Source organism: Bombus bifarius, unplaced genomic scaffold, assembly GCF_011952205.1.
Source record: "Bombus bifarius isolate JDL3187 unplaced genomic scaffold, Bbif_JDL3187 scf7180000008232, whole genome shotgun sequence".
NCBI lineage: Eukaryota > Metazoa > Arthropoda > Insecta > Hymenoptera > Apidae > Bombus > Bombus bifarius.
Window position 1 is genome coordinate 1 of NW_022884527.1, and position 21761 is coordinate 21761.

At 29.6% G+C, this 21761-nt stretch overlaps 1 protein-coding gene across 2 annotated transcripts; it reads left to right on the top strand.

The window, feature by feature from the left end:
- Positions 1 to 14745: 14745 nt before the first annotated feature.
- On the top strand, positions 14746 to 19791 carry LOC117211322 (sorting nexin-25). 2 transcript variants are annotated; one of them, XM_033455054.1, is made up of 11 exons: positions 14746 to 15055; positions 15746 to 16056; positions 16221 to 16390; positions 16484 to 16878; positions 16944 to 17364; positions 17446 to 17750; positions 17854 to 18084; positions 18157 to 18290; positions 18726 to 18965; positions 19360 to 19642; positions 19716 to 19791. In XM_033455054.1, the coding sequence occupies exons 1-11, from the start codon at positions 14834 to 14836 to the stop codon at positions 19770 to 19772; spliced, it is 2769 nt and encodes a 922-aa protein (XP_033310945.1). In that variant the 5' UTR covers positions 14746 to 14833; the 3' UTR covers positions 19773 to 19791. The 2 variants fall into 2 exon arrangements, with proteins under 2 accessions (XP_033310945.1, XP_033310944.1); XM_033455053.1 differs by having other exon boundaries at positions 14747 to 15055; positions 17827 to 18084.
- Positions 19792 to 21761: the final 1970 nt, after the last annotated feature.

Consider the following 21761-nt stretch of genomic DNA (forward strand, 5'->3'; position numbering starts at 1 on the left):
ATAACGTATTACGCTATATGGTACAACGTCATAACGTATTACGTTATATGTAATAAAATTATAACGTATTCCGTTAAATGGTATAATGTCATAACGTATTACGTTATATGGTATAACGTTATAACGTATTACATTATATGGAATAGCGTCATATGGTATAACGTTATAACGTATTACGTTATATGGTATTACGTCTTAACGTATTACGTTATATGGTATAACGTTATAACGTATTGCGTTATATGGTATAACGTTATAACGTATTGCGTTATATGGTATAACGTTATAACGTATTGCGTTATGTGGTATAACGTCATAACGTATTACGCTATATGGCATAACGTCACAACGTATTACGCTATATGGTACAACGTCATAACGTATTACGTTATATGGCATAACGTCATAACGTATTACGTTATATGGAATAACATTATAACGTATTCCGTTATATGGTATAACGTCATAACGTATCATGTTATATGGTATAACGCTATAACGTATCACGTTTTATGTTATAACGCTATAACGTATTACGTTATATGGTATATCGCTATAACGTATTACGTTATATGGTATATCGCTATAACGTATTACGTTATATGGCATAACGTTATAACGTATTACGTTATGTGGTATAACGTTATAACGTATGACGTTATATGGTATTACGTCATAACGTATTACGTTATGTGGTATTACGTCACAACGTATTACGTTATATGGTATAACGTTATAACGCATTACTCTATATGGTATAACGTTATAACGCATTACGCTATATGGTATAACGTCATAACGTATTACGTTATATGGTATAACGCTATAACGTATTACGTTATTTGGTATTACGTCATAACGTGTTACGCTATATGGTATATGGTCATAACGTATTACGTTATATGGTGTAACGTTATAACGTATTACGTTATATGGTATTACGTTATAACGCATTACGTTGTATGGTATAACGTCATATGGTATAACGTTATCACGTATTACGGTATATGGTATATCGTTATAACGTATTGCGTTATATGGTATAACGTCATAACGTATTACGCTATATGGCATAACGTCACAACGTATTACGCTATATGGTACAACGTCATAACGTATTACGTTATATGGCATAACGTCATAAAGTATTACGTTATATGGAATAACATTATAACGTATTCCGTTATATGGTATAACGTCATTACGTATCATGTTATATGGTATGACGCTATAACGTATCACGTTTTATGTTATAACGCTATAACGTATTACGTTATATGGTATATCGCTATAACGTATTACGTTATATGGTATATCGCTATAACGTATTACGTTACATGGTATAACATTATAACGTATTACGTTATGTGGTATAACTTTATAACGTATTACGTTATATGGTATTACGTCATGACGTATTACGTTATGTGGTATTACGTCACAACGTATTACGTTATATGGTATTACGTTATAACGTATTACGCTATATGGTATAACGTCATAACGTATTACGTTATATGGTATAACGTTATAACGTATTACGTTATATGGCATAACGTTATAACGTATTACGTTATGTGGTATAACGTTATAACGTATTACGCTATATGGTATAACGTCACAACGTATTACGCTCTATGGTACAACGTCATAACGTATTACGTTATATGTAATAAAATTATAACGTATTCCGTTAAATGGTACAATGTCATAACGTATTACGTTATGTGGTATTACGTTATAACGTATTACGCTATATGGTATAACGTCATAACGTATTACGTTATATGGTATAACGTTATAACGTATTACGTTATATGGCATAACGTTATAACGTATTACGTTATGTGGTATAACGTTATAACGTATGACGTTATATGGTATTACGTCATAACGTATTACGTTATATGGAATAACGTTATAACGTATTACGTTATATGGTATAACGTTATAACGTATTACGTTATATGGTATAACGTTATAACGTATTACATTATATGGAATAGCGTCATATGGTATAACGTTATAACGTATTACGTTATATGGTATAACGTCATAACGTATTACGTTATATGCAATAACATTATAACGTATTCCGTTATATGGTATAACGTCATAACGTATCATGTTATATGGTATAACGCTATAACGTATCACGTTTTATGGTATAACGCTATAACGTAGTACGTTATATGGTATATCGCTATAACGTATTACGTTACATGGTATAACATTATAACGTATTACGTTATATGGCATAACGTTATAACGTATTACGTTATATGGCATAACGTTATAACGTATTACGTTATGTGGTATAACTTTATAACGTATTACGTTATATGGTATTACGTCATGACGTATTACGTTATGTGGTATTACGTCACAACGTATTACGTTATCCAATGAAAGCTATTCTACGATATTACAGTATAACGTCATATGGTATAACGTTAGAACGTATTAAGTTATATGGTATTACGTTATAACGTATTACGTTATATGGAATAACGATATAACGTATTACGTAATAAGGTATAACGTTATAACGTATTACGTTATATGGTATTAAGTTATAACGTATTACGTTATGTGGTATAACGTTATAACGTATTACGCTATATGGTATAACGTCACAACGTATTACGCTCTATGGTACAACGTCATAACGTATTACGTTATATGTAATAAAATTATAACGTATTCCGTTAAATGGTATAATGTCATAACGTATTACGTTATATGGTATAACGTTATAACGTATTACATTATATGGAATAGCGTCATATGGTATAACGTTATAACGTATTACGTTATATGGTATTACGTCTTAACGTATTACGTTATATGGTATAACGATATAAGGTATTACGTTATATGGTATTGTAATATCGGTAAATAAGGATAGAAATTTTTTTTCGATTACTTACAATTTATTAATATTATATTGAATATACAAATATAAATTGGACAGAGAACGATATTTATTTAACGGAAACTAAATGCAATACTCGTATCTATATCAAATAACTTCACAGTTATTTGATCACTCTCGTCACAACGAATCTAACACACACACTCTCTCTCTCTCTGACAACTGTATCAATTCTTACGACCCTACTCTTCGACGACTCGAAACCTCTAACGACTCTACTCTTCGACGACTCGAAACCTCTAACGACACTACTCTTCGACGACTCAATTAGCTCTGATCTTCGCCAATACACTCCTGCTGGGTCGTGCTCGCTCTTGCTCTCGTCCGCTCACACACACACACACTTTTCGGCTCACATACTCTGGCCTCTCGATTGCCACTCCTTGAAATATGAAACCGTACTTCTGTTTTGACGCTGCTTATCCTTTCTCGCGTCACTGTTACTAGGCGCTCTTGGATGTAAACAAACCACGAAAGACGACGTACACGGTGCTTTCTAATTTCAGCCGATCTCTAATCAAAGCTATTCTACGATATTACAGTATAACGTCATATGGTATAACGTTAGAACGTATTAAGTTATATGGTATTACGTTATAACGTATTACGTTATATGGAATAACGTTATAACGTATTACGTAATAAGGTATAACGTTATAACGTATTACGTTATATGGTATTAAGTTATAACGTATTACGTTATGTGGTATTACGTTATAACGTATTACGCTATATGGTATAACGTTATAACGTTATAACGCATTACGCTATATGGTATAACGTTATAACGTATTACGTTATATGGCATAACGTTATAACGTATTACGTTATGTGGTATAACGTTATAACGTATTACGTTATATGGTATTACGTCATAACGTATTACGTTATATGGAATAACGTTATCACGTATTACGGTATATGGTATAACGTTATAACGTATTGCGTTATATGGTATAACGTTATAATGCATTACGCTATATGGTATAACGTCATAACGTATTACGTTATATGGTATAACGCTATAACGTATTACGTTATATGTTATATGGTTATAACGTATTACGTTATATGGTATAACGTTATACCGTATTACGTTATATGGTATTACGTTATAACGCATTACGTTGTATGGTATAACGTCATATGGTATAACGTTATCACGTATTACGGTATATGGTATAACGTTATAACGTATTGCGTTATATGGTATAACGTCATAACGCATTACGTTATATGGTATAACGACATAACGTATTACGTTATATGGAATAACATTATAACTTATTCCGTTATATGGTATAACGTCATAACGTACTACGCTATATGGTATAACGTCACAACGTATTACGCTATATGGTACAACGTCATAACGTATTACGTTATATGTAATAAAATTATAACGTATTCCGTTAAATGGTATAATGTCATAACGTATTACGTTATATGGTATAACGTTATAACGTATTACATTATATGGAATAGCGTCATATGGTATAACGTTATAACGTATTACGTTATATGGTATTACGTCTTAAGTTATTACGTTTTATGGTATAACGATATAAGGTATTACGTTATATGGTATTGTAATATCGGTAAATAAGGATAGAAATTGTTTTTCGATTACTTACAATTTATTAATATTATATTGAATATACAAATATAAATTGGACAGAGAACGATATTTATTTAAAGGAAACTAAATGCAATACTCGTAGCTATATCAAATAACTTCACAGTTATTTGATCACTCTCGTCACAACGAATCTAACACACACACTCTCTCTCTCTGACAACTCTATCAATTCTCACGACTCTACTCTTCGAAGACTCCAAACCTCTAACGACACTACTCTTCGACGACTCAATTAGCTCTGATCTTCGCCAATACACTCCTGCTGGGTCGTGCTCGCTCTTGCTCTCGTCCTCTCACACACACACACACTTTTCGGCTCACATACTCTGGCCTCTCGATTGCCACTCCTTGAAATATGAAACCGTACTTCTGTTTTGACGCTGCTTATCCTTTCTCGCGTCACTGTTACTAGGCGCTCTTGGATGTAAACAAACCACGAAAGACGACGTACACGGTGCTTTCTAATTTCAGCCGATCTCCAATCAAAGCTATTCTACGATATTACAGTATAACGTCATATGGTATAACGTTAGAACGTATTAAGTTATATGGTATTACGATATAACGTATTACGTTATATGGAATAACGTTATAACGTATTACGTAATAAGGTATAACGTTATAACGTATTACGTTATATGGTATTAAGTTATAACGTATTACGTTATGTGGTATTACGTTATAACGTATTACGTTATGTGGTATAACGTTATAACGTATGACGTTATATGGTATTACGTCATAACGTATTACGTTATATGGAATAACGTTATAACGTATTACGCTATATGGTATAACGTCATAACGTATTACGTTATATGGTATAACGTTATAACGTATTACGTTATATGGCATAACGTTATAACGTATTACGTTATGTGGTATAACGTTATAACGTATGACGTTATATGGTATTACGTCATAACGTATTACGTTATATGGAATAACGTTATAACGTATTACGTTATATGGTATAACGTCATAACGTATTACGCTGTATGGTATAACGTCATAACGTATTACGTTATGTGGTATAACGTTATAACGTATGACGTTATATGGTATTACGTCATAACGTATTACGTTATATGGAATAACGTTATAACGTATTACGTTATATGGTATAACGTCATAACGTATTACGCTATATGGTATAACGTCATAACGTATTACGCTATATGGTATAACGTCATAACGTATTACGTTATATGGAATAACATTATAACGTTTTCCGTTATATGGTATAACGTCATAACGTATTACGCTATATGGCATAACGTCACAACGTATTACGCTATATGGTACAACGTCATAACGTATTACGTTATATGGTATAACGTCATAAGGTATTACGTTATATGGAACAACATTATAACGTATTCCGTTATATGGTATAACGTCATACCGTATCATGTTATATGGTATAACGCTATAACGTATCACGTTTTATGGTATAACGCTATAACGTAGTACGTTATATGGTATATCGCTATAACGTATTACGTTACATGGTATAACATTATAACGTATTACGTTATATGGTATTACGTCATGACGTATTACGTTATGTGGTATTACGTCACAACGTATTACGTTATCCAATCAAAGCTATTCTACGATATTACAGTATAACGTCATATGGTATAACGTTAGAACGTATTAAGTTATATGGTATTACGTTATAACGTATTACGTTATGTGGAATAACGATATAACGTATTACGTAATAAGGTATAACGTTATAACGTATTACGTTATATGGTATTAAGTTATAACGTATTACGTTATGTGGTATAACGTTATAACGTATTACGCTATATGGTATAACGTCACAACGTATTACGCTCTATGGTACAACGTCATAACGTATTACGTTATATGTAATAAAATTATAACGTATTCCGTTAAATGGTATAATGTCATAACGTATTACGTTATATGGTATAACGTTATAACGTATTACATTATATGGAATAGCGTCATATGGTATAACGTTATAACGTATTACGTTATATGGTATTACGTCTTAACGTATTACGTTATATGGTATAACGATATAAGGTATTACGTTATATGGTATTGTAATATCGGTAAATAAGGATAGAAATTTTTTTTCGATTACTTACAATTTATTAATATTATATTGAATATACAAATATAAATTGGACAGAGAACGATATTTATTTAACGGAAACTAAATGCAATACTCGTATCTATATCAAATAACTTCACAGTTATTTGATCACTCTCGTCACAACGAATCTAACACACACACTCTCTCTCTATCTGACAACTCTATCAATTCTCACGAATCTACTTTCGACGACTCGAAACCTCTAACGACTCTACTCTTCGACGACTCGAAACCTCTAACGACACTACTCTTCGACGACTCAATTAGCTCTGATCTTCGCCAATACACTCCTGCTGGGTCGTGCTCGCTCTTGCTCTCGTCCTCTCACACACACACACACTTTTCGGCTCACATACTCTGGCCTCTCGATTGCCACTCCTTGAAATATGAAACCGTACTTCTGTTTTGACGCTGCTTATCCTTTCTCGCGTCACTGTTACTAGGCGCTCTTGGATGTAAACAAACCACGAAAGACGACGTACACGGTGCTTTCTAATTTCATTCGATCTCCAATCAAAGCTATTCTACGATATTACAGTATAACGTCATATGGTATAACGTTAAAACGTATTAAGTTATATGGTATTACGTTATAACGTATTACGTTATATGGAATAACGTTATAACGTATTACGTAATAAGGTATAACGTTATAACGTATTACGTTATATGGTATTAAGTTATAACGTATTACGTTATGTGGTATTACGTTATAACGTATTACGCTATATGGTATAACGTCATAACGTATTACGTTATATGGTATACCGTTATAACGTATTACGTTATATGGCATAACGTTATAACGTATCACGTTATGTGGTATAACGTTATAACGTATGACGTTATATGGTATTACGTCATAACGTATTACGTTATATGGAATAACGTTATAACGTATTACGCTATATGGTATAACGTCATAACGTATTACGTTATATGGTATAACGTTATAACGTATTACGTTATATGGCATAACGTTATAACGTATTACGTTATGTGGTATAACGTTATAACGTATGACGTTATATGGTATTACGTCATAACGTATTACGTTATATGGAATAACGTTATAACGTATTACGTTATATGGTATAACGTCATAACGTATTACGTTATGTGGTATTACGTTATAACGTATTACGTTATGTGGTATAACGTTATAACGTATGACGTTATATGGTATTACGTCATAACGTATTACGTTATATGGAATAACGTTATAACGTATTACGTTATATGGTATAACGTTATAACGCATTACGCTATATGGTATAACGTTATAACGTATTACGTTATATGGTATAACGCTATAACGTATTACGTTATATGGTATAACGTTATAACGTATTACGTTATATGGTATAACGTTATAACGTATTACGTTATATGGTATTACGTTATAACGCATTACGTTGTATGGTATAACGTCATATGGTATAACGTTATCACGTATTACGGTATATGGTATAACGTTATAACGTATTGCGTTATATGGTATAACGTTATAACGTATTGCGTTATATGGTATAACGTTATAACGTATTGCGTTATATGGTATAACGTTATAACGTATTGCGTTATATGGTATAACGTCATAACGCATTACGTTATATGGTATAACGACATAACGTATTACGTTATATGGAATAACATTATAACTTATTCCGTTATATGGTATAACGTCATAACGTACTACGCTATATGGTATAACGTCACAACGTATTACGCTATATGGTACAACGTCATAACGTATTACGTTATATGTAATAAAATTATAACGTATTCCGTTAAATGGTATAATGTCATAACGTATTACGTTATATGGTATAACGTTATAACGTATTACATTATATGGAATAGCGTCATATGGTATAACGTTATAACGTATTACGTTATATGGTATTACGTCTTAAGTTATTACGTTTTATGGTATAACGATATAAGGTATTACGTTATATGGTATTGTAATATCGGTAAATAAGGATAGAAATTGTTTTTCGATTACTTACAATTTATTAATATTATATTGAATATACAAATATAAATTGGACAGAGAACGATATTTATTTAAAGGAAACTAAATGCAATACTCGTAGCTATATCAAATAACTTCACAGTTATTTGATCACTCTCCTCACAACGAATCTAACACACACACTCTCTCTCTCTGACAACTCTATCAATTCTCACGACTCTACTCTTCGAAGACTCCAAACCTCTAACGACACTACTCTTCGACGACTCAATTAGCTCTGATCTTCGCCAATACACTCCTGCTGCGTCGTGCTCGCTCTTGCTCTCGTCCTCTCACACACACACACACTTTTCGGCTCACATACTCTGGCCTCTCGATTGCCACTCCTTGAAATATGAAACCGTACTTCTGTTTTGACGCTACTTATCCTTTCTCGCGTCACTGTTACTAGGCGCTCTTGGATGTAAACAAACCACGAAAGACGACGTACACGGTGCTTTCTAATTTCAGCCGATCTCCAATCAAAGCTATTCTACGATATTACAGTATAACGTCATATGGTATAACGTTAGAACGTATTAAGTTATATGGTATTACGATATAACGTATTACGTTATATGGAATAACGTTATAACGTATTACGTAATAAGGTATAACGTTATAACGTATTACGTTATATGGTATTAAGTTATAACGTATTACGTTATGTGGTATTACGTTATAACGTATTACGTTATGTGGTATAACGTTATAACGTATGACGTTATATGGTATTACGTCATAACGTATTACGTTATATGGAATAACGTTATAACGTATTACGCTATATGGTATAACGTCATAACGTATTACGTTATATGGTATAACGTTATAACGTATTACGTTATATGGCATAACGTTATAACGTATTACGTTATGTGGTATAACGTTATAACGTATTACGTTATATGGTATTACGTCATAACGTATTACGTTATATGGAATAACGTTATAACGTATTACGTTATATGGTATTACGTCATAACGTATTACGCTATATGGTATAACGTCATAACGTATTACGTTATGTGGTATAACGTTATAACGTATTACGTTATATGGTATTACGTCATAACGTATTACGTTATATGGAATAACGTTATAACGTATTACGTTATATGGTATAACGTCATAACGTATTACGCTATATGGTATAACGTCATAACGTATTACGCTATATGGTATAACGTCATAACGTATTACGTTATATGGTATAACGTTATAACGTATTACGTTATATGGTATAACGTCATAACGTATTACGCTATATGGCATAACGTCACAACGTATTACGCTATATGGTACAACGTCATAACGTATTACGTTATATGGCATAACGTTATAACGTATTACGTTATATGGCATAACGTTATAACGTATTACGTTATATGGTATAACGTCATAACGTATCATGTTATATGGTATAACGCTATAACGTATCACGTTTTATGGTATAACGCTATAACGTAGTACGTTATATGGTATATCGCTATAACGTATTACGTTACATGGTATAACATTATAACGTATTACGTTATATGGCATAACGTTATAACGTATTACGTTATATGGCATAACGTTATAACGTATTACGTTATGTGGTATAACTTTATAACGTATTACGTTATATGGTATTACGTCATGACGTATTACGTTATGTGGTATTACGTCACAACGTATTACGTTATCCAATCAAAGCTATTCTACGATATTACAGTATAACGTCATATGGTATAACGTTAGAACGTATTAAGTTATATGGTATTACGTTATAACGTATTACGTTATATGGAATAACGATATAACGTATTACGTAATAAGGTATAACGTTATAACGTATTACGTTATATGGTATTACGTCATAACGTATTACGTTATATGGAATAACGTTATAACGTATTACGTTATATGGTATTACGTCATAACGTATTACGCTATATGGTATAACGTCATAACGTATGACGTTATATGGTATTACGTCATAACGTATTACGTTATATGGAATAACGTTATAACGTATTACGTTATATGGTATAACGTCATAACGTATTACGCTATATGGTATAACGTCATAACGTATTACGTTATATGGAATAACATTATAACGTATTCCGTTATATGGTATAACGTCATAACGTATCACGTTATATGGTATAACGCTATAACGTATCACGTTTTATGGTATAACGCTATAACGTATTACTTTATATGGTATATCGCTATAACGTATTACGTTATATGGTATAACGTTATAACGTATTACGTTATATGGAATAACGTTATAACGTATTACGTAATATGGTATAACGTTATAACGTGTTACGTTATATGGTATAACGTTATAACGTATTACGTTATATGGCGTAACGTTATAACGTATTACGTTATGTGGTATAACGTTATAACGTATTACGTTATATGGTATTACGTCATAACGTATTACGTTATATGGAATAACGTTATAACGTATTACGTTATATGGTATTACGTCATAACGTATTACGCTATATGGTATAACGTCATAACGTATTACGTTATATGGAATAACATTATAACGTATTCCGTTATATGGTATAACATCATAACGTATCACGTTATATGGTATAACGCTATAACGTTGTTACGTTTTATGGTATAACGCTATAACGTATTACGTTATATGGTATAACGTTATAAAGAATTACGTTATATGGTATATCGCTATAACGTATTACGTTATATGGTATAACGTTATAACGTATTACGTTATATGGCATAACGTTATAACGTATTACGTTATATGGCATAACGATATAACGTATTACGTTATATGGTATAACGTTATAACGTATTACGTTATATGGTATACCGTTATAGAGTATTACGTTGTATGGTATAATGTTATAACGTATTATGTTGTAAGGTATAACGTTGTAACGTATTACGTTATATGGTATAACGTTGTAACGTATTACGTTATATGGTATAACGTTATATGGTATAACGTCATATGGTATAACGTTATACGTCGCCTCGAGCTCATTATCACAAATCTCGAACAAATACAATCGGATCGAAAGACGACAATTGCTTAATTACGCCTATGATAGAATCTTGATTACGGTGTTGGGGGATTATCCCGAAGTTCCAAAGGGGAGTGTAAATTCGACCAATTGCGGGGAGACGTAATCGCGAGGAGGGACGTCAACGGGAGTCGTAAATTCCCGTTACGATTATAACAATCGACACCACGAATTGATTGATCCCCTGATTTCCGTTGATATGATAGGGGTGATTGAGTTTGTATAACACTGTGATTCACAGAATTATAAATTATATATTTCCAACACTTAGATTACACTGTCGAAGAGAGATAAAGAGATAACAACTTGTCGCACGAAAATGCGATAAATATGTGCGCTAGAGCAGGGCTCTTATAATGGAAGTTAATGTATTAATGGACGTAGCACTATAATATATTTAGGAGAGGAGATGTATGTTCGACAACACCGAGAACCGACGATAGGTTTGCGTGAAGTATGCGACTCTCGCGCTACGTGTAGACTGCCGCGTTAGGCGTTAGTTTTAGACTGACTGTCGCTCTTTTTCTAATACGAACGAAAAGTTCGGTGTCGGATGTACCCCTGTGCCTAAAGAACGCGGATTCGTTGTTCCCACTTTTGTTAGGAAAAGTGAGGGTAACGAACCGCGGTGTTGATTGGTCATGACCTGCACTACTGCTCCTGGGGTGAGTAGGAAGTCTCCTACCATCGTGGTGGATAGATGACCGTATTCGTGAAGAAAACCCAGCTTGTTTTATTAGAGGGCTATTCGGATTTTCCTAATGGGCGCATACCCGCTTTCTCCGTGTTTTAAGTGCGCCTAATAAACCCAAGGACCTCTCTATAAACCGACTGTGTTTCGAGAATATTTTTAAGCTTTAGAAATTCTTCAAGACAAACGGATTGAAGACACATGGCGAAACAATACAGGGAAGTAAAAGTTATGGTGGGTCCTTAGGTTTATGGAGGGTCGAAGTGACGTTACGCAGGCCGGTTGTTGTCCGGTCGCGCGGGCTGGCGTGCAGATGTTTTAGGCGGCGTAAAAGGGAGGCTTCGATGTCCTTTCATCTCCGACATATATAATGTAATACATTATAATATAATAGAATATAACGGTATATAGTATAATGTATTGCAATATAATGTAACATAATATAACGTGTTATGATATAATATAACGAAATACAATATAACGTAATAGAATGTAACGTGATATACCATAATATAACGTAATATAATGTAATATAATACAATACAAGGTAGTAAAATATAACATAAGGGAAAATAACGTTATATAGTATAACGTAATATAATATGTATAGCGTAATACGACATGCGGAAATACCGCACGAAGACTTTTCCCACTTTATGTTTACGCATGAGTTATTGAGAATTTAAATGCGATAGGTAGAAGATTCTAACAAGCCACGCACCTTGCGATCTTTGTATCCTTGCATTTGCTATTTATTGTTTTATGATAATTCCATTTTCCTTTTTATAATTTTGTCCAATTTCTGCAATTTTTCGTATGAAAGTGTATTAATTGATATGTTTAATTTGAATTTTTCATATCAATTTTTATTTTGCTGTTTTATTCACCTTTTTGCCTCATATAGACCTTGTTATTGTGTTTGTAGTTTTGTAATAAATTAATAAGGATAAATATCTTACAAATACGGTATATAAGTATAATATACGAATACACTATGAAAATATAATAAAGAATTATTTACTTCATTAGAACTATTAAAATTATTTTTCTATATTATATAATTTATATAATTTAAATCCACGAAAATAAATTGTGAAAGAAATGTACCTCTGATTTAAAAGCGATTCCAAATTAGAATCATTTTAATGTGATTTAAAAAATGAAATTAATATTAAGTAATTAAAAATTATATAATACTATAAAAATCTTTGAAGTATATATTTGAGATTTCCTAAATTTTAATTTCTTACAGAATATGTCTTACAGAATTGCATAAACGTTTATAACGTTTTATAGATTATAGTTTAATCTTGTAGTAGACATTATTTCTACTCGCAATACGCAATAGGTTATTGTACATAAAACTAAGTTTATCACAACATTTTTCTGCGTCGTTCTAACTTATTTATGACGAAAAAATAACTTATGGTTAAATAAATAAAACTCGATCACTGACCAAAAATTTTTGTTAATTTTTTATACTTTTATCAGAAACCATTGTTTAAAGCATGTGCTATTTTATTATGTTGATACATATTTCACAAATGTTAGTTATAATAAAAATAAAAAATTTTGTTATTAGAAGTATATATTTGTCTCTTTCCTTCTTAAATTAAAGCAATATATCGGTATATTACCTAAGAACATTTTCTCTATCTTGAATATAAATTCAATATAATTTGTAATTAAACGTAAATTGAGTTACGTTTTACCGTATACATAACGAATTATGTATTAAGTGATGAATATTCACTTTAAATTTCTCTTCTGCATAAAACAAAAAGATTGTATTAAGCTAATATATTTCAAGTCAAAAGAAATAAGATATAATGATATATTAATTATGATTAAAGAATTATACAGAATAAAAATGTTAAAATTCTATTGTTCTATATGCTCATACAATTTTAAAAAGGAAATTAAAATATTTGTGGAAATTTTATATATTAAACTTCTACTTGATCTATGGAAGGTAATAATCATATGTACTTACAATATTGATTTTAAATTTTGTTTTCGCATGAAACAGATTTTATTCCACTACACTGAAATATTTCAAAGGAAAGGGATATGATGATATATTAAATACCGTTACAAATAGAATTATACAAATTTTAGAAGGAATATTCCAAAATAATGTAATTGTCAACATTTTGGTAACTTTCTAGTAACTTTTGGAACACGGATAAGCAAGCGCCTGCACTTGCGCCAGTGCATGATTTGATCTGTATTTTTTTATCACGGTGTATCTGTATTTTCACAGTTTCTTTTTTCACAGTTTATACGAGCAACTTTATCAAATATGAAATTAAATACATAATATTCATCATCACGTGATCATAATCACAATTCAAGATGATATGGACCGGCATTCTGTATATTCCAGCTATAATCGCACTTTTCTATTGGAATAATTTATTATGGTGCTACTTTTTTGTTTTACTAACCATATCTTGCTTCCTTTTGGGATGTTTGATTGTCATATTCATCAACATTGCTCTTTCTCTGAAACATCACACTACTGCAACAACTTCAAAAACAATTGCAGAAATGGATGCCTTTCATAATCTGTTGATGGTTTGTTTTATATTATTAATATCAAATTTTTCATAACGATAATTATTGAACATACATGATATTTCATTTTTACTATTAAAAAATATTAAATTCCAATTTTTAATGATAGAGAAAAAACATTCATAATCTATGTATTGTGAAAATAAAACTTCTTTGTCAAATTAATTTTGATATCAATATCAAAAGATCAAGAAATTATTGATAAAGATAATAAACAATAGAAAAAATTGTATATTACCTATGTTTGTTTCTCGTCAAAACGTTATTTCATTTTCATTATCATTTTGTAATTTTATAGTTTGTAGATTTTGTGTAGCTTTAATTTTTTTATGTATATGTTTTACTTCAGGCAAAGGCTTATGACAACTAATCTATATTTTGTGTAATAGATTTTATTAGAGTTCATATTCCATATTTTATAATATTATTCTATCAAAATAGTTTTCTTATTTTGTAAAGATTTGTATTTTTTATCAATGTATACTGTATTATAAAAGTATTTTTTATTATACTAAGACTTATATTTATACAAATATATATATAGATATATTTAAAAATATCTGATTATTTTTACTTCAATGTTCATCAATTTTTTAATTGAATTTTAAAATATTATTTAAACATTAACTTAAATATATATAAATACATTGTAAATATATTAATTATTTAAAAAATTATTGATTATTTCAGAAGGGGTACGTAGCTAAAACTGAAAATACTAAGAAACATGTCAGATATCCATTGGTTTTTACTCGTATGGTGGATGGAGCTTTGCAGAATTTATTGGACTTAATTTTTCAAGACTTTGTTGGTCTTTGGTTAAATGAATTGGCTTTTAATTCTGAACAAATAATTGACAATATGAAGCAAGACACATGGGGTGCGATTCAAACTCTTCATGATCGTTTATCAAAAGTGGATCATACAAAACTAGTTGTTTGTAGTATAGTAAATAAAATTACATTCCATTTTGAAAAAATTAGACTTGCTCAAACAGCTTCGTGAGTTTAACTATATTTTATATATTATTTACTATATTATTTATATTATTATTAACTATATTATATATTATTTATTATATCAATTTTTTAAATCTTATATATATAATATGGAAATTCTGCTTTGTTAAATAATTCTTTTTAAAAAGATTTTGTATTTTATATAGAACACAAGGTGAAGATCCAGTATTTATTTTATCTACACATTTAATGTCACCTACAGCCGAACTAGACTATTTGAAGAAGGTCAGTGAATTGTATATCTTATTTTTGTTGCCACCTTGTTATTCTCTTGCTCCAATGAAATATTTATTGAGGGAAATTCTTACATGCAAAAGTAAGTGTATGGAACCATTATTTAATTATGGATATATACATAATATATATTTGATCTACATCTTATAACATTTTATCTTCTTTATTCCTTCAGTACTAAAACCAGCAATAGACTTAATAACAAATCCAGACTATATCAATCAGAAAATTTTATCATATATTGATCAACAACAACTTGCAGAAGCAATGCACAGGAAAACTTATGAATATGCTGAATCATTTGAGGACTTCATTCGTATGATTAAAAGCTCTAAAGATCTAGAGGTTTTAAAGCATATCAGATATAATATTGTTACTGAAATTATGCAAGCTACAACAATACAAAATATTAAAAGAGCGCAAGGTTTAGATCCAGATACTAATGCATTTGGAAAGTCTGATGCCATTCAAGCTCGAAAATTGACGAGGTATATCAGTCAACTAACATATGCTAAAAATACATGTGAATGTCACATGCAATCATTAGGATGGAATGGATATCCTGTTCAGGTTATAAAATCATTTTTGTTTAATAAACAATAGTAACAATTATATTTAAGGACAATATTTTATAGGCTAGTGATGTTACTGATGCAGCAGTTACAGAAGAAAGAATTTTGCCATTGCAATATATCTTAGACAATGTGATAGGTAGACGATACCTTTCTCAATTTCTCGAACAAGTTGCCAGTCAGGATTTGATTGGGTATTGGGCAGCTGTACAAGAATTACGCAATGCAGATAAATCTAATTGGCATCAATTGGGAGCTGAAATCTTTTACACTTATATAACATCTCCAACAGCTGAAATAAAAGTTGACAGAGCTATTCGTAAGAAAATGGAAAGCTTTTTGTTAGGTGATATAGGGCCAAATGTATTTTACGAAGTTCAAGATAATGTTGTTAAAATTTTGGAAGAAAAGTATTATCCTTCTTTTATGGTTAGTGATCAATATAAAAATATGCAAGAAGCATTGCTTAATGAAAGAGTAGATGGTTAGTGTAAAAATTTCATTATAAAAATATAATTATATTAAAAATCAAATCAGTCATCATTAATGTAAAAGTAATTCTTAGACTTAGTGGAGGATCGACATATGGGAAATGGAACATTATCAGAAAATATATCTTTATTCGTTGGAGAACATTCAAACTATGCTCGCAGTAAATTGGACCAATTACAAGAAAAATTAAATAATAAAATGCAAGCTTTACAAGCATTAAAATCTTCGTTAAAACCAGAAAGTAAGGTTCTAAACTTTTTGGCCAAAGAAGTTGAATGGTTACAAAGTGAGAAAAAGCAATTAGAAGCCCATTTAACTCATACAGAAATGTGGGCAGAACATTTGGGTCATTGGAGAGCAGAAGTGCAAAGTGCAGAAGTAAAAACAAATTATAATTTAAATAGAAAATGTTTTTCGTTATTCAGCTTTAACTAAAAATATAATTGTTAAACAGGTACCAGATAATGGAGAATCTCCACAGTTTGTTTTAGTTGTCCATATGACAGAAGGTGAAGACAACACTGAAAGTATATATAGTGGTTGGGTCGTACTAAGAAAATTACAAGATTTTCAAGATCTTCACAGAAAACTTCGCCAATTGTGTTCTAATGTGAAAAATTTAGATTTACCTTCGCAACCTTTAAAATTTTTTGGAAAATCTGATAAAAATACTTTGGACAAAGCTAAAATGCAAATACAAAAATATTTAAATGTAAATTTCTTAAATGTTATTAATGTAGTAAAGCATTGTTTAGATAATCGTCTTAACTGTTAACGTTCTTAGTTTGTTTTAGAAGATGAAAAATTGAATCAGAGCGAAGCTTTATATACATTCCTTAGTCCAAGTTCAGAACATTTGAAATATGCTCCTCCTTCTCCTAAAAAATCTCGATTCTCTTTATCGACATTATTTAAAACGTAGGTAGCTATATTATTTGAGACGCCTAGAACCAAAGGGATGTAAGTGACATTTTTCTGATATAAAGGAAATCGAGTTTGAAATTCAAATGTGTTACAAAAATTCCACATGAAGCCTCTATAAAAGTTACATTATATTTAATTCTTAACATCAGGATCATATGCACAAATTTCCAACAAATTTCATCTTTTAGCTTATGAGTTATTGAATATATGGGAAATAATATTATTTATTTAGTAGTCTAGATACTTTTATACAACGTTGAATTACTTAAATTGTTCACAACATTACATTTAACGATTTACCTAACTATTTCTTTTTTAAGTAAAAAATTTGAAAAATGTCACTTGCATTCCTTTAGTTCGAAATTCATGTGGTAATAACTGTATATTTGTTATAAAAGTTTAATTTCTTTAAATTACAACTTGTTTTAGATCTAACAACAACAGTGAATTGCGTGATAAGGAAGAGGAAGAAGATTTTTCACTGCTATTAGATGATACAGATAGTGGTCGATCAGCCACGGATGGAATTTTTAATGTTAATAAAGATGCAATAGCAGAACCACTTTATACACTTTTAGGTGAAATTTTCGATCTACGAGGAGTATTTCGATGGCTTCGACGGTCGTTAATTACCTTCGTTCAAATTACCTATGGCCGAACTATAAACAGGTTTGTTTTTAGTTTTAAATGTAAACACACATTGAACAAAAGGGTAATGCATTACAGAGCTAATTAAACTTATAGATGAAAGAATTTTCTTCACTTCAAATATTTCATCAGGCTACAACACAACCAAATTTTATTTACTTTGCTTTAATGATGCTTGTTATATCTCAATCAAATTCAAATCTTATATTTAAATCTATCCTTGATTAAAATGGTTACTGTGATACATTATTAGGTCTGAAAGCAGTGTTGTTATTAGAATTTTCCTTTGATCGACATTTTAATGGTTGAAATAAAATATCAGTATCCCTTGCATTCAGTGTGCACCAAGTAAAAGTAAAAAATATTCCTTTTATAATGAAGGCATAAAGTATAATATAATAAATATAATCATCAGGCAAATCAGAGATACTATTGCATGGGTGTTCTCAGAGCCAATGCTTCATTACTATATACAATTGTTTACGAAATCATGGTGGCCAAATGGTCATTTAGTTTTTGAAGCAACTTTTCGTACGGACGAAGAAAAACTAAAAACGAGAGGCGAAGCACGAAGACAGTTCTTAAATAACATTCCTGATGTCTTAACAAATTTAGTAGGAGCACAAAGTGCACAACGTGGTGCAATAAAAATATTTGATTCTTTACAGAATGTGAATTTAAATAAACAATTATTCTATGTAAGTTATTCTCAAGTAAAAAAGACGAACTATATCATGTTAATTATATTCTATTCACTTTTTCTACTTACAGGATATCTTTGAAGTTCTGATGTACGAAGTATTTCCGGAATTTAAACGAAAACAATAAACTTTGCTTAAAATTATAATTTTTTATATTATTCAACTAATTATTGTATTTTAAATCGTTATGCAAAGAAGAATTATGTAAATTAAGTATATGTTTTATAAGTATTTTATTTATAGTATTATAGTCGAATAAGTATTTTATTTGTATGAAGTGATATGGTATATGTAAGCGTCAATAAAGTATTAAAAATCTTTATAGTAAGAAAAAACACTTTGAACTTTTGAACTTTATCTTGAAATTAAATAATACCTCAAAAAAGATTTATATTACATAAAAATAATATAAATTATTTTTTAATAATTATAATCTATAAAACATTGCATCTGTATAAGATGATGCATTATTTGCAATGGTCTTCAATATGATCTATCAAAATCTCAACTTCTTGTTTGTTAAAATGATTAATTCTGGTAATATAAAATTTACAAAATATTAATAAACTGTACAAGTTGATACTGAAATATATAAATATCTATATAGGGGTTTGAATAGTGGCTATTACAAAACAGATTGATTATATTTTACAAATCAATATAATATACATATTTATTCATATATCTTTATTTCAGCATATTTTAAATATCTTTATAGAATGTATACACAATGTAAACAATTTTTTATATATAATTTTCTTCCATGCATTAAAAAATTCCGAGCATAATTTCATGAAACACGATTCATGTATATCTTAAACGTAAATTGATTCTTTTATAATAAAGTCATTTCATAAGTCATGTCATTTCAATATTTGCCATTTGAGATTCTTTTAAACACATTGATATATTTTACGGAAATATATAGTAATTTGACTAGCTCCATAAAAAATATATACTTCAATAATATGTACAATTCAAAATCTCAAATATGATCAATTTTTCTCAAATTCAAATAATAATAAAAATACAAGAAAGGAAAGAAAGTAAAGAACAAATATTTCAGGAAAGTTAAATTTTGTAGCAATTAATTACAATTAAGTACCTAATATTTAAAGTATTAACTTAAAGAGAATTGATAAAAAAACAGCAAGAAACTATATTTATTATATTATTTTTATACAATAGTAGTAATAACTTGTTTCTGATAGATTAACTTTTCCCTTAAAAAAATTAAAATTTGCTATCTTTTATTAGCTGAATTATCACTAGAAATAATTTTCGCATAAAAGGAATAGTTAATTTCAATAATTCACTTAGATTAATATAATTTTATGATCAATAATTCAATAAACAATCTTGAGACAACAAATCTTGAGATACAAAAATTAGGAAATTAAACAGTAATTTTCTGCAATTTTTTAGATTTGCATACTTTAATGTAAATCTTAATTGGATAATATCTTAAATATAAAAAACAGTTAATAAAAAGATAACTATAATTGAAATAAATAATACAACTCCTTTTTAACGAAAGAAAAAATAATTTATAAAATAAGCAAGTCAAATGTAAATTCATATACAACATAATATACCATAAATTGAAAAATCAAAAGAAAAAGAAAAGTGAGCTATTGCTTTTTAATTTCCTAAGTACAAAAATGACATTACTTATGTGATGACTTAACATTCAAATGGAGAATGCAGTGATTTGTGTAATTATTAAAAATATAATCTAAAGATATAGATTACTTAAATATAGCTGGAAAAGGGACTAGTTTTTATATTAATTGATATTATTATTTTATATGAGAATATTAATTATTCCCTTTCATGAACTATAAATTGTTTATAAAGCATGTAATTATTTACTTTATTACTACCATAAATTTTTAACCAAAACTTACATTAATAAATTGATAAATATATGCATATTTTGGTTATCAATCTTCACAGACAAATTAAAATACATGGATAAAAAAATATATAATATAAATATTTATTCACAGAAGAAACAAAGATATATTCTTAAATATTAACATTATAAATACAAAGTCTGATAAAAAAAAAGTCTATGAACATAAATGAATATATCTTAAAATCCTATTATAAATAA

What these genes read in the sequence shown, in the direction of transcription:
- LOC117211322 (XM_033455053.1), top strand. Translation starts at nt 14,834, where the DNA reads ATGATATGGACCGGCATTCTGTATATTCCAGCTATAATCGCACTTTTC. An exon ending in GGAATGGATATCCTGTTCAG is followed by an intron (nt 16,879 to 16,943) that starts GTTATAAAATCA and finishes AATATTTTATAG; the next exon opens with GCTAGTGATGTTACTGATGC. An exon ending in TATGGCCGAACTATAAACAG is followed by an intron (nt 18,966 to 19,359) that starts GTTTGTTTTTAG and finishes TATAATCATCAG; the next exon opens with GCAAATCAGAGATACTATTG.